The following is a 15,000-nucleotide window of genomic DNA, read 5'->3' on the forward strand; positions in this document are numbered from 1 at the left end:
AGGCTTGGGTGACCAAAAAGGTCACTGAACTCAAAGACAGCGTGTCGTACCTCAGAACTGTTCAGCACAACCTGGAACAACGAATGGATGCCCAAGAATACACCAATGCTCAGGTGTCAATATTGTGCACACACACACACACACACACACACACTCAGAGAAGAGAGAGGGAGAGAGAGAAACACATGAATTCAATAATAATGTGGTATAAGGAAACGCCGGGAAACACATGGCATGGTAATCATGTATCAACTCCTCCCCTTCCTGTACTAATTAGCTGAAGGAGGAGCTCACTGATTGGCTGAAGAGAGAGCTCCAGGCGGGACTTGGTCAGGATACAGGAAGTGTTGTTCTTCACCCTGAGCTGCAGGGGGAGCTGGAGGCTCTGGAGAAGAGGCTGCTCCACCATCTGGCTGAAGTAGCACACAAGGAACGCTCTGACATGTGGAGGACTGTGGGAGAGAACCTGCAGAAGGAAGGACTTGGTGCCATCACGGTCAAGGTGAGTGGCCATTTTGGGAGGGTCTAATGACAAATTATGAACAAACTGAAGGGTTTGAAGTCTTGAATTTCCCCTTGGGGATCAATAAAGTATCTATCTATCTATCTATCTATCTATCTATCTATCTAGTGTAGAGGTGTACGCACATCTATACCGATTCGGATTATGAACAAAAACATTAAGAGTAGTATCAGCTAACACATTAAAACATGTGGGTTATTTATTGTGTGTGTGTGTGTGTGATGTATGTGTCAGGATGTCCATGAGATTGTTCAGAGGGCATTGAGCCTCTATAAAGCGGATGGAACTGGCATGGCTGACTACGCTCTGGAATCTTTAGGTAAAGATCCCTATACAGTGTGTGTGTGCATATGTACATTTCTGTGTGCATGTTTGAGTGCATGAATATAATCTGTATGCGAAGGTGTCCTATTTTGAAGCATGTGTTTGTGTGTGCGCTTGTGTGTGTGTGTGTGTGTGTGTGTTTGTGTGTGTGTGTGTGTGTGTGTAGGTGCTACTGTGATCGAGTCCCGTTGCACAGAAACATACCGCACCAGGTCTCGGTGTTACAGCCTGTTTGGGGTCCCACTGTGGTATGCCTCAGAGACTCCACGCACTGTTATACAGGTAACACACCTATTATACACACAACACAGCTATACACCCCCCCCCCCCCCCCCCCCCCCCACACACACACACACACACATACACACACACACACGCACGCACATACACACACACAAACACACAGTTAGGTCACCCACTGTATGTATCTGTGTGTGTGTGTGTGTGTGTGTCAGCCTGAGATGTATCCTGGGAAGTGCTGGGCGTTTAAAGGTAGTGAGGGGTTCCTCACCATCGCCCTGTCCCTCCCTGTGCGCGTCACACATGTCACCTTGGAGCACATCCCTAAGAGCCTTTCCCCCACCGGCCGCATCGACAGCGCCCCACGAGAGTTCGCCGTTTATGTGAGTCTCAAAAGCCTCAGACTTTACACTATGGCAACCAATGTGTCTTGAAGAACATGAATAAAAAAGTATAACTTTCTAAAGAGAGATATATGCACGTTTGTATAGTTAATGGTGTGTGTGTGTGTGTGTGTGTGTGTGTGTGTGTATGTGTATGTGTGTCTGCTTGTGCATGTGTGTTGTTTGCTTCCATGTCCTCTCCCAGGGCCTGAGTGGCTTTGATGAGCAGGAGGAAGGGAAGTTCCTGGGTAGATTCACGTATGACTCTGATGGCGAGCCCATCCAGACCTTTGAGCTGCCGGTGAGACATCATCAGAAGCCTGGACACTATCCGCCATCTTTATTATTGGAGCCCAACAAAATCTTCAATATTTAACCTTGTCTCTCCCTGCCATTCTCTCTCGCAGGACTCTGTGAAGGATGTGTATGGTGCGGTACAGTTGAGGGTTCTCAGTAACTGGGGTAACCCTAAGTACTCCTGCATCTACAGATTCAGGGTCCACGGCCAGCCACTGTCTCACTGAGAGAGACACACAACCTCACACAACCTCAGCAAATACTTTATTTTCATTACCCTATTAATATAATGAATTAATATCTATAATAATATATTTGCTTTCAAGCAAAAACTATAATGTTTCAAGTGATTTATTTATGTTTGTTTTCTAAATATGTGAGGATAGGAGCAGGCTTCACTCAATGCGTCACTTTAACATAATTGGCTGAAGCACAAGCCGAAACGCGTCTGTGCAAATAAAAGTGTATATATGCATAGTGCTCCTCCTACTCTCCTACTTTACTTTATGTTTTCTAAATGTAAAATGTTACTTTAGTCAGTCCTGTCCTGTTTTGCGTGCCTGTGTGTGTATGCGTGTGTGTGCGTGCATGTGTGTGTAACAGTGTTGCGCGGTCTGCCCGAAATTAAGCGGTCGCCCGCGGTTATGAGTCATAAACAAAATATTTTAATAATATTAGGGTCATTTGCGGGCGGGTCAGTTAAAATTAATTAAATATATATTTTCTACAAATAGGCCTACTTAAAATATCACGAGAAGGCTGGCATTAATACAGTAAACCATCAATACAGTAAAGTCAACAGTAAAGAAGCTGAAGACGCGAGTTAAAATAATAGACACCCCTTCAGAAAAAAAAATATAGACACCCCTTCAGAAAAAGCGATATAGGCTATGGGAAATATTGGGAAACGTTCTTAAAGAAGATGACAGTAAGTTGGTCTATGTAGGCCTACTTCTTGCGAAGCCATTTAAAAGTATGACAAGCGAAAACGGGCAGCCTGCAGGAATAAATGTTATGGCACAGACTACACAGCCATATCTACCGGTATTCGCGCATGCATAAAAGTTACAGTTCGTTGTGTTTGTGACTTTAAACAGTGGATGTGCTTTAGTAAAGCTTTGTGCTTCATTCAGTATTATAAACCAATTCTTACGCTAACGTTTTGACCAGTAATGTATCTCTCTTGCCTATACCTTGCCTCACCATTTCTGTTTTCGAAAGAAAGATGTATGTCCATGGCCTTCAAATCTTATCCTAGTGTTCTAATCCTTGGTGGTTGCGTGCGTGCTTGCGCTCTTATTCTCATTCTCTCTCCTGCGCAAACATTATGTCCTGCATGCCTAAATAAATTCATTTGTTTTACAGAAATGGCCTACTGTCACACTGCATGCAGGTATAATTTTGTCCTAATTAATATTCGCGGTCCAAGTTGTGGTCGGGTTGATTAAAATATCGGGCGACCTCGGGCCGCTTGTGACCAAACCCGAGCAACACTGGTGTAACCTGCGTTGTGTTGAACCTGCGCGATTCAGCCCTGCACACGCCCAGACTCGCGAACAGCAGCACCTCAAATCGGGAGGCAAGCGTGCTGACAGTTGAGCCAATAGCCCAGTCTACTGGCTCGCATGCCAGCAGCACTCTTGAGGCGTCGGGGAGTGAGGATTACCAACGTTCCACAAGCACAGCCAAGCTAGCTGGCATCCATTACACGTGTGTGTGTGTATGTGTGCGTGCGTACGTGTGTGTGCATTTGTATGTGTGTGTGCGTGTCTGTGCATGTGGATGTGTGTGTGCATGCATGTGTGTCTGTGCGTGTGGATGTGAGTGTGTGTGCATACGTGCATGTGTGTGTATGCGTGCGTGTGTGTGTATGCCTGCGTGTGTGTGTTTATGTGTCTGTGTGTGTGTTTGAAAGAAAGAGTGTGTGTGAGACGATATCATCCTCTACCAGCAACCCTTTGCTCAACACCACCATCTACAGGCCGATGGGTGTACAGTTGACCAGCACCTTCTGTGCTTTGGGTGAGAAAAATGTATGTTTGTGGGTGATGTCTTCACACGGAACCCCCCCCCCCCCCCAAATATGAGCGCTGGTGGCAGTTGAGAAGGTTTAAAACCTTCTGCACACAGGGGTTACCACCTACAAACTTGGAAAAACCCAGACTAATCATATTTTGTTGTTCTTCCTATAGGGACTTCGCTTTAAAAAGGCTCACGTTACGCATCCAGAACTGAAAGCCACATTCTGCCTGCCAATCCTGGGTGTGAAGAAGAATCCCTCCTCACCCCTTTACACAACACTAGGTGTCATCACCAAGGGAACAGTCGTGGAGGTCAATGTCAGTGAGCTCGGTCTTGTCACAGGAGGAAATGTCATCTGGGGTGAGTGCAAATAAGTCCCGACAAGGCGAACAGAACAGGTTTTGCTTCGACCTGAAGGGATAATTACCGGCGGACAATACATTATCCCGCTTATTATACAGCTACTTGCCAAAACCAGAATAGAAACTTAACACAATGTGTCTTTCAAAATGACTTGGCTACCGTTTCGTGGCTTCCACTGACAAAATAAATAGTTTGCCACACAGACAGAACATGATGTGAATGGAACTTTCTGCAGCACTCTGAAGAGCCGTGTAATAATGTTTATTATAGGAGGGACTCATTTGAATAACACACACCTAATGGTTTGCTGAAGTTGTAGTTTTATTTTTAAAATGATGCCTGAAAAGGGCATACAAATCATGTGTCATGTGCACTCTCTTATCGCGGTCATTTGTTGTTTCAGGTAAATATGCCCAGGTAACGAACAACCCAGAGAATGATGGCTGCATCAACGCAGTGCTGTTGGTCTAATGGATCCTGGCTAAATTAACTGTACCTCTGGAAGCTGCTGTTATGCATTTACCAGCACTGGGAATGTCTGGTGTCCTCCCAGAGTGTCTTGTAATCATTGGCAAAAAAATGAGGAATTATGAGATACTGTACAACCAGATGAATCTCAGCAACTTTTGGAGTCACTTCTGCAGTGGCATGTATTATATTTGAGAATGTTTAAGTTCTGTTTATAATAAAAAAAATATTAAATTGACTTGCTGAATGTGTCATACCATTTTTATGAAAAAGGAGTCAAGCTGATATTCCGTTTAGGGCCACTGTTTTTCCCATGTGCATAAACGCACCATTAGATACGATCAGTGAATTTTAAATCGCAGAATAATGAGATCATTGGCCTAAGAAGAGCAGCCTCAAAGCCATGAATGACCTAAGACCCATAGCCCTCCCTTGTCATGAAGGCCTTTGAGAGGATTGTGAAACCTCACATTATCTCTTCAGTTTGCATATCGTGCTAAAAGAGGGGTGGATGATGCCAAGGTCTTATTGATCAATGAACATTTAGAAGGCCCAAATTCTATTGCCCGTCTCCTATTTGTGGATTTTTTATCTGCCTTTAACACCATGCAACCTCACATGCTGGCTAAAAAACTCATTAACTGTTTCTAGCTGGATCATCAGCTAATTCTGTGGATCATGGATTTTTCTCACCCAAAGCACAGCAGGTGCTGGTCAACAAAAGGTTCTTTGACATCAGATACACATCCACTGGCTCATCTCAGGGGTGTATCCTCTCTCTCGTACTTACATCCCTGTCTGTCCTGTTGTTTCTTTTGTCCTGTCTTATATGTTGTGTTATATCTTATGTCTGCATGAGGAAATTGATCCTCAGGGATAAATAAAGTTGTTTGAGTTGAATTGAATGGAATTTTGACCCAAATTTCCAAAGCAGAGAGCAGAGGTGGCAAGCTCTTGGTGCCTTGGTGATATCATGGTGCCAGGACAAAAGCCTGATGCTCAACGCCAACAAACCCAAGGAGCTGCTAGTAGACTACAGGAGACTGCAGGCAGGGATGGATTACTGCCCGGGCCTACCGGGCCCAGGCCCAGGGGCCCAAGGGGTCAGGGGGCCCTGAAGCCCAAGCCTTTGCATGGAATCATTGCCTCAATATCAACAAATCAGGATGTAGGCTATGAATCTAATTGAATTTAGTATTGGCCATCCCCAAAATGCACCAAAATACAGGAAATCACATCAAACAAATTAAAACAAATTTACCCCCCCCCCCCCCCCCCCCCCCACATATACGACAATTAGTGGGGGGCACTTAATACATCTGGGCCCAGGGGCCCGAAAGTTCAAAATCCGCCCGTGACTGCAGGGAGAGGAACACACCCATCTGCTCTACATTTGGGCTACATCAGTGGACAGTCTGCTGCTTCAGATTCCTTGGAGCATCAGAGAGGATCTGAGCTGGTCACACCATACTGTATGGTCACGAAGACAGTAAGACAGCAGCTCTTCTTTCTTGGACGTGAAATACTGACCAACTTCTACCGCTGTACCAGTATGAGAGTATCCTGACTGGCAACATCACAGCATGGTCTGGTGACAGCACTGCCCATGACCGCAAAGCTCTGCAAAGGGTGGTCAGGTCAGGTCAGCGCATTACAAGGACTGAGTTACCAACTATTCAGGACCTTTATAGCCAGCGCTGTAGGAGAAAGACCAAGCGGATCCTCACTGACCCTAGACATCACAGCCACTGTCTTTACCCTCCTACCATCTGGAAGAAGGTAGCCTACAAGAGCATGCAGACCTGTACCAGCAGATACAGAGTTTCTATCCACAAGCCACCAGGATGCTGAATTGCCATTCTTTCCCTCAACCTCACACCTCAGGGTTTTCCTGAATTGCCATTCTCCCCCCCCCCCCCCACACACACACAGGTAACCCCCCATCTAACCCGCACACACCAGAGCCCGTTTACGGAGAGCCGGATCACTCACTCCATTGTACCTGCAATCTGTTGCAGTTCCGCTAGGGGCGATCACGAATAAGTGCAAAAACAATGGGGGTCTAGACGGCTAAATTGGTTGTCGTTAAGAAAACGAAGACTTGATTGTGGTTTCTGCAAGCTCAATATGGATTATAGGTCAAAAGTTGAATTGAATGAACGAGTAGTGACGTCCTTTCGATTTCTTACAGGTTGGGTCGTTGTTCAAGTCAAGTCAAGTCAAGTCAAGTCAAGTTAAGTTTATTATATAGCGCATTTCATACACAGAGGTCATTCAATGTGCTTTACATAAACAAAACCAAACAATAATAACAAATAAAAGGATAGAAGGGCAATATAGTCAAAGAATAGTTAAAAGGTAAAGATCATAATAAAAAGAAAACATAAAACACAAGGTAAAATCATTTAAAAATAAAGAATAATTAGTAAGCAAAAACAATAGCAAAAGTAGTAAAAAAAAGTAATAAAAGACAGGTACAAATAATTATCAAGGCAGATTCAGAATTTGTAACTCGGCACAGTTAGCAGAAAGCATCTGAGAACAGTTTGGTCTTAAGTCTAGATTTAAAACTGGCTACAGTTGGGGCCTTTTTGATGTCATCCAAAAGTTGGTTCCACAGCTGAGCCGCATAGCAGCTAAAAGCTGCTTCACCATGTTTAGTTCTAACTGTGGGTTTTACTAGAAGGTTTTTAACCTGGGACCTGAGAGGATGAGAAGGTGTGTACTGCTGAAGCATGTCTGACAAGTATTTAGGTCCTGCTCCATTTACTGATTTATAAACAAGCAATAGTGCTTTAAAGTCAATTCTGTGACTTACTGGAAGCCAGTGCAAGGACTTACGAATTGGAGTAATGTGGTCAGTTCTTTTAGTTTTTGTTAGAATCCTAGCTGCTGCATTTTGTATCACCTGAAGCTGTTTAATAGTCTTTTTAGGAAGGCCTGTGAACAGTCCATTGCAGTAATCAACCCTGCTGGAGATAAATGCATGAATGAGTTTTTCTAAGTCATGTTTTGACATCAGCCCTCTGAGTTTGGCAATATTTTTGAGGTGGTAAAAAGCTGATTTAGTTATCGCTTTCATGTGGCTGTTGAAATTTAGATCACTGTCAATTAATACACCAAGATTTTTAACAGTATTCTTTGCCTTCAACCCTTTTGTGTCAAGGAGAGTGGCAACCCTAAGTCTTTCCTCCTTTTTACCAAATATAATTACTTTAGTTTTTTCTTTGTTCAGCTGAAGAAACTTTTGAGACATCCAGGTGTTGATTTGTTCTATACACTGACACATAGATTCAAGAGGACCATAGTCGTTTGGTGATAGAGCTAAGTAAATTTGTGTGTCATCTGCATAGCTATGATATGAAATCAAATTATTTTGAATGATTTGTCCAAGTGGGAGCATATAGAGGTTGAATAATAGTGGCCCCAAGATCGACCCCTGGGGAACACCACAGGTCAAGGACGTTGGTGTTGAGGTACAGTTACCGATGGCAACAAAGAAGCTCCTTTCTTGTAGATATGATTTTAGCCAGCTGATAACTATGCCTGTAAATCCAACCCAGTGTTCTAGTCTGTGTAGTAAAATATTGTGATCAACAGTGTCAAATGCTGCACTAAGGTTCAGTAGCACTAGGACTGATGTTTTATGAGAGCTGTTTCAGTGCTGTGATTTGCCCGAAAACCAGACTGAAAGTAATCAAAATACCCATTTGATGTTAGGAAGGTGGTTAATTGATTAAAGACTACTTTTTCAATAATTTTGCCAATAAAAGGTAGATTGGATATGGGCCTGTAATTGTTTAGCATGGAGGCATCCAGGTTATTCTTCTTGAGAAGTGGCTTTACAACAGCTGTTTTCAGTGACTTAGGAAAAGTGCCAGACAGCAGTGATACATTTACAATTTGAAGGACATCCGCCGCTATGAGGTGAAAAACAGTTTTGAAGAAATTGGTAGGCAGAGTGTCTAAGACACATGTGGAAGAGCTGAGATTCTGTACCGTTTTTTCAAGTGTTTCGTAGTCTATCAAGCTGAACTCTGACTATCAGTCTATCAAGTTTAGTTTCCCTCTGTTTGTTGCTGGAAGTTCAGGCTGTTGAATTTGTAATTCAGCATTGAGAGAAGTTCAGGCGCTAATTGTGAGGGGGGATTTGTTAACTTATCAACAGTTGAAAATAGAATACGAGTGTTATTTGAACTTCTATTGATAATGTTAGAAAAGAAAGACTGTCTTGCTTTGCATATTTCAGAGTTATATGTGCGGAGCATCTCTTTATGGATTTCATAGTAGATCTGAAGTTTGTATTTACACCATTTTCTTTCAGTCTTCCTACACTCTCTTTTTAGAAGTTTAACTGCTGGATTTTGCCTCCATGGTGCTTTCTGTTTGTACTTAACCTTCTTGAATTGTAATGGAGCAATGTCATCCATAATGTTTGCCATTTTTGCATTAAAGTGATCAAATAAGTCTTCAGAATCTGACAGTTGACTTGACTTTAGTGAAAGTGCTTGCTCAAAGAGAGCACTTGTCTGATCATTTATGATTCTCCTTTTTACTATCATAGCTGTGTTTTGAGTGTGTGGTGACAGACACATCAAAGAACACGCAGAAATTATCAGATAAGGCCAGGTCTTTAACAGCTGTAGAGACATCGAGACCCTTTGTGATAACAAGGTCGAGGGTATGGCCGAGAGAGTGTGTTGGCCCCTGTACATGCTGTGTTAGGGAGAAAGTATAGATTAGTGCAATGAATTCCTTGGCATAATTGTTTTCAGGATTATCCACATGCAAGTTTAGATCCCCTGATATAATAAGACAGTCAAACTCTATGCAAACAACTGATAGCAGTTCACCTAGCTCAAAGTCACCGAATGACGACTGATTGCACTGAAAAGACGTCTTGAAAATTGTGGCTATCCCCCCACCTCTTTTATTTGCTCTGGTAGCACTCAAAAAACTGAAATTTGGGGGAGCTGAAAAAAAAAATTAGCAGAAAGCTATGTGTGTCATTGACACATTTGAAAGGCTTTTTAGAACAAATAAGTGACTAAAAAAATATAATACTCAGCGGTTTGTATTTTCTCTGCCCCCTCTTTCGACTGCAACATTCAAATTTCTACACAAAAAATTATATCTCGAGAAAAGTGGATTTTGAGGATACAGCTCCATAGACCTCCATTCATTCTGCACTTATTCGTGAGCGCCCTCACGTGGAACCAGAACGGGAACTACAACCAGTTCAGAAACAGGACGTTTCCAGAGAGTGGCGGATCTCCCCTTATTAGACATTCTCTGCACACACACACCAGTTCACCCCCCCCCTCCCCCCACACACACATACACACAATTTTTGGCATAATTGTAACAAAAGATAAAAAAAGTAGTTACATTTCAAATAAAAGCCTTTCAATTCTCTTTATTCGAAGCAAATGCCCACCAAAAGTATTGAATAAATGATATTATGGTTGTTAGATTATGAATATTAGTGTGTGCTCGGTGTTGCAATGTTTGTATACTTTTACCACTTCCGGGGATAGTGGGGGTCGCATGTCACTGGCACCGTTATTTTCGGGGTCACGGGCTGAAAAGTTTGGGAACCCCTGCAGTACGGTGTTCATTTTAGGACATCCTCAGACTCAGGTGTCAGACTCAGAAAAACATCGGTCATCTTCAGACAAAACAGCCTCAGCGTCAGAAAAACCTCTGTCATCTTCAGACAAAACTGCATCAGCGTCAGAAAAACTTCTGTCATCTTCAGACAAAACTGCCTCAGCGTCAGAAAAACCAGACTCAGGTGTCAGACTCAGAAAAACATCTGTCATTTTCAGACAAAACTCCCTCAGCTTCAGAAAAACTTCTGTCATCTTCAGACAAAACTGCCTCAGTGTAAGAAAAACCTCTGTCATCCTCAGATAAAACTGCTTCAAACCAAACTGCCTCAGAAAAAGTGGAGTCAGGTCTCAGAAAAAACGCTGTCAGAAAAAGTGGAGTCAGGTCTCAGAAAATCAGGTCTCAGAAAAAACGCTGTCAGAAAAAGTGGAGTCAGGTCTCAGAAAATCAGGTCTCAGAAAAAACGCTGTCAGAAAAAACAGTCAGACGAAAAAGTCTCAAATGAAAAGTTATTGTGGGGACAGAAGAAGACGACGGATACAGAACGGTGAGTTTAATATTATGCTTAATACGTTATTCTGTCACTGGCAGGGTAGGAATTTCACGGCGGCCACGACGGCCGTGGTAGCCCCTTGCGTTGGCCGTGATGCCCCTTTGAAAATCATAGGTTTACAGGCCACGGTGGCCTTGGTGCCCCCTTCTTTCAATATTCTGCTTTGTGTCCTACTAATAGCGATTTTTATTTAGCCTGCGGCCTGTCAAAATAATCTTAGCATTCACAGCGCAAATTAATTTAGTCTTTTACGCAGTGGAGAAAGTGACATCGCAAGAAAGTGCGTCCAAATTCACCCATTCTTCTCAGTTGAACTACTCGCGAAGTAGCCTATTCATCACACAGACATCACAAGTGATGTAACATGAAAGAGCTTTTTCTCAGCTTTTAAACGATGTTAGCCGACAATTGCTGTGTTGAACGGTTCGCGAGAAAAGTAAATAATATAATTCAATTTAATCATACATTCTACTGAAGGTTTTGCGTCCATGATCTCCCTACCCATTCATCTCGGTGGAATACTTTACGAACCCTTCTTTTAACACATGACAAACCACATATCAGAATAAACAGCAGACCTTACCGAACATAAAGGTGTAAAGCAGTCCCCTGTACAGTTAGCCGTTCCAGAGTAATCCAGTTTTGAATTTGCAGTAAATTTCGACATGCATTGATGTCTCCAAATTTGGGCTTTAAGTTTTACAATGTGTTTAAATTGTTCCACGCGATTTCATAACGGGCCAAATACAAAATAAATGTTACAAATATCGCCTAGATATTGGTAAATCAGAGGACAGCTGACTAAGAGTTTATGAAAGTAGCCTGATCACAAAATGCTAAGCATGCATCTAGGCTATTTGAGTTTCTTAAAGATGAGCTGTGCTTAAATTTAAATTGTTCAATACATGATTTCATAGCAGGCCAAATATAAAATAAATGTTATATATAGCCTAGATATCTGTTTTTATTAGATGATCAGATGATTTACAGTTATATGTAATATGTCATGTTTCATGTTTTTGTTATGTTTCATACAATGATGCAGGTCTACTGCAGTGAATAGGCTAAATACAACTTTGATCATTTTTATAGCCTACTACTGTATAGTTAACTTTGGCCTTGGTGCCCATGTGGCCTTTGTGCCCCCCACCAAATATGCCCAACTGAAGGCCAAGTGGCCTTGCCCCCAGAATGGTGAAATTCCAAGCCTGGTCACTGGCATGTTATATTTGGTGCTTGGTTAGATGTAGAAATTATAAGTAAAGGTAGAAAGTGATCCAATGGTATACACATTGTAGGAAATCCATGGATGTAACTTAGCTAACCTCACTTCGCTAGTAACATTAGCAGCTGCTGTAAGGCACATTCCGGAGTAAGCTACGTACTACATACAGCAAAATAATTTGTTTTTCGTAGGATTACGGTACATTCAATGAGCTAGGGAAAAGTGGGTTAAACATTTTTCCACCACGAAAGTCCAGAACGACACCTGGACCATTATTTCTTACTTTTGCTAACCTTTTCCCAGTTGTACACTACCTACCAGTAAGAAACCTGCATCATTATCATCACATCATTATTCCCAAACCCCCATAAAGACAAATGTGCTATGTCATGATGTAATACCATATAATACCATTAGGATAATACATGAAATAGCAGGTACCAACAACAAGGCACATTTCTCTAAATAAGTTAAAATAACATCTCATATCAAATGAATTCAACAACGCTGCAGTTATTGTCCCCTGGGGATTACATTTCAAGTACCTGTCTATCTTTATGTCTGTCTATTATTGTTGTGCAATGACAATGACAACTGCTAACGTTTTATAATGGTATTATATGGTATTACATCATGGCATAGCACATTTGTCTTTATTTAATACTTAATACTTTTCTGAGACCTGATTTTCTGAGACCTGACTCCACTTTTTCTGACAGCGTTTTTTTCTGAGACCTGACTCCTGAGAGATGTTTTTCTGAGGCAGTTTGGTTTGAAGCAGTTTTATCTGAGGATGACAGAGGTTTTTCTTACGCTGAGGCAGTTTTGTCTGAAGATGACAGAAGTTTTTCTGAAGCTGAGGCAGTTTTGTCTGAAGATGACAGAGGTTTTTCTGACGCTGATGCAGTTTTGTCTGAAGATGACAGAGGTTTTTCTGACGCTGAGGCAGTTTTGTCTGAAGATGACCGATGTTTTTCTGAGTCTGACACCTGAGTCTGAGGATGTCCTAAAATGAACACCGTACTGCAGAGCAATGTCCGTTTGGGAGACTTCTCCAGCAGTTACTGGTATTTTTTACAAAGCACCTTTTATTGGGATAGGCCTAATCATAATCATTGAAGAATGAACTGCTTAAAGGAGAATTCCGGTGTGATATTGACCTAAAGTGTATTGAAACATGATACCGAGTGTGAACGTATGTCTCATAGCCCATCTCGACTTGTCCCCTGCACTCCAAAATCTGGCGCTAGTTAGCCGATGCTACCAACATCTTTTTCAATAGTGGTGCTTCGGCATCGGGATAGCCATGCAAATAAATCACTGTTTTACACCCATTTACGAGGCTCAATGAATCTCCACACTTCATTGGTAGACTTCCTAGGGCCCTGACATTTAAAACGAGACATTGAGAACTTTGAAAAAGCACTGGTAGTTTACTTACAAGACGATTTATACAGACAGTATCTTCACGAAGTTTAACGTTTGCAGCCATCTTGAATTTAGTCACGATAAGTCGAGCAACGAGTAAGAATGAACAGGTATGATAAGGGATCAGATTCCAAAAATAATTCAGTGGAAATGCATGGATTCCAGTTTCTTCCAGTAGCAGCAACTGGAATCCATGCATTTCCACTGAATTATTTTTGGAATCTGATCCCTTATCATAGCTGTTCATTCTTACTCGTTGCTCGACTTATCGTGACTAAATTCAAGATGGCTGCAAACGCTAAACTTCGTGAAGATACTGTCTGTATAAATCGTCTTGTAAGTAAACTACCAGTGCTTTTTCAAAGTTCTCAATGTCTCGTTTTAAATGTCAGGGCCCTCGGAAGTCTACCAATGAAGTGTGGAGATACATTGAGCCTCGTAAATGGGTGTAAAACAGTGATTTATTTGCATGGCTATCCCGATGCCGAAGCACCACTATTGAAAAAGATGTTGGTAGCATCGGCTAACTAGCGCCAGATTTTGGAGTGCAGGGGACAAGCCGAGATGGGCTATGAGACATACGTTCACACTCGGTATCATGTTTCGATACACTTTAGGTCAATATCACACCGGAATTCTCCTTTAAAGTCCACCATGCCCCTGAATCCCCCTAACCTTGGACGCCCAAAAGTATTTTATGTCGTGGGGCCCAAATTCTCCAGCAGCACCCAATCAATAATAAGCATTTTTGTAAAATGCGACCACCTATTTTTGAATGTAGATAGATAGATAGATAGCTTTATCGATCCCCAAGGGGAAATTCAAGATGTGATAGGCCTACCTTGACTGACAAAGTCTAAATGAGACAGCAAGGGTGTACGCGTGTAGAGTACTGCGCGTGTGGGCCTATATGGAGGAAAGTCCAAGAGCAAAATCTCAATTGTGCCGGAGGTTCGTCAGGGTTTTCCCAAGCAGGGCCTATTTGTTTCCCAGTCCGTTCCTGCTTGTCAGTTTAACAGACAAGGGATAATACTGGATAAGCTGAGCAGTAGGCCTAGGCTAGCCTGCGGTGGGCACAAAGTTAGCCTAGGCCTACTCTTAAAATGAGCTACTTCACGTTTGTAAGCACAATAACAAGCAACTATATCAGCTAGATACACATAGCATAATCATGGCAAATGTATGCATATTAAACTTAACAATAGGCTAAACATAGTCGTCTGTAAACATTAAACAAATTGGCACAATGTGAGACTGCGTTGGCACAGAACGCAGACCACGTCTCCATAGAGACAGTAGAGTGTGAAAAGTGTTCTGAGAAGAGTCTTCCGAACTTGTCATAATAACGCGTAGGCAACGCTGAACGCGTAACAATGAAACCAATAAATAAGAACGACGCTCATTCAAAAATAAAATCATATTGCTTTTTGCATCGGACTGCGAAGGTAAGGAAAACATCTGCTCCGTTAAATATTGTTTACTACGTAGCTTATCGAATTTAATAGATTTACTACATGGACGAAAATAAAAGTAGCCCATTTGACCCTACCAATCAGGGTTAGAT

General features: G+C 42.2%; 3 protein-coding genes across 3 annotated transcripts in view; all 3 read left to right on the forward strand.

The window, feature by feature from the left end:
• The window catches only part of LOC121679990 (SUN domain-containing protein 2-like), a 5,115-nt gene extending 3,013 nt beyond the window's left edge, over positions 1-2,102 (forward strand). The window contains exons 12-18 of the mRNA XM_042059113.1: positions 1-113; positions 278-502; positions 758-842; positions 1,014-1,129; positions 1,303-1,470; positions 1,676-1,771; positions 1,878-2,102. The exon at positions 1-113 is cut by the window's left edge and continues 17 nt beyond it. Coding sequence (XP_041915047.1) covers positions 1-113; positions 278-502; positions 758-842; positions 1,014-1,129; positions 1,303-1,470; positions 1,676-1,771; positions 1,878-1,994 — 920 coding nt within the window. The 3' untranslated portion in view covers positions 1,995-2,102. The remainder of the gene's footprint in view (positions 114-277; positions 503-757; positions 843-1,013; positions 1,130-1,302; positions 1,471-1,675; positions 1,772-1,877) is intronic.
• The window catches only part of nsa2 (NSA2 ribosome biogenesis homolog (S. cerevisiae)), a 13,467-nt gene extending 8,702 nt beyond the window's left edge, over positions 1-4,765 (forward strand). Inside the window, exons 5-6 of the mRNA XM_042059119.1 lie at positions 3,960-4,149; positions 4,556-4,765. Coding sequence (XP_041915053.1) covers positions 3,960-4,149; positions 4,556-4,623 — 258 coding nt within the window. The 3' untranslated portion in view covers positions 4,624-4,765. The remainder of the gene's footprint in view (positions 1-3,959; positions 4,150-4,555) is intronic.
• Positions 4,766-14,850: 10,085 nt separating this feature from the next.
• LOC121679992 (SUN domain-containing protein 2-like) overlaps positions 14,851-15,000 on the forward strand; it is a 5,656-nt gene continuing 5,506 nt past the window's right edge. The window contains exon 1 of the mRNA XM_042059114.1: positions 14,851-14,881. The gene's annotated coding sequence lies outside the window, so the exon portion shown is untranslated. The remainder of the gene's footprint in view (positions 14,882-15,000) is intronic.

Source organism: Alosa sapidissima, chromosome 13 (assembly GCF_018492685.1).
Source record: "Alosa sapidissima isolate fAloSap1 chromosome 13, fAloSap1.pri, whole genome shotgun sequence".
In the NCBI taxonomy this organism is placed as follows: Eukaryota; Metazoa; Chordata; class Actinopteri; order Clupeiformes; family Clupeidae; genus Alosa; species Alosa sapidissima.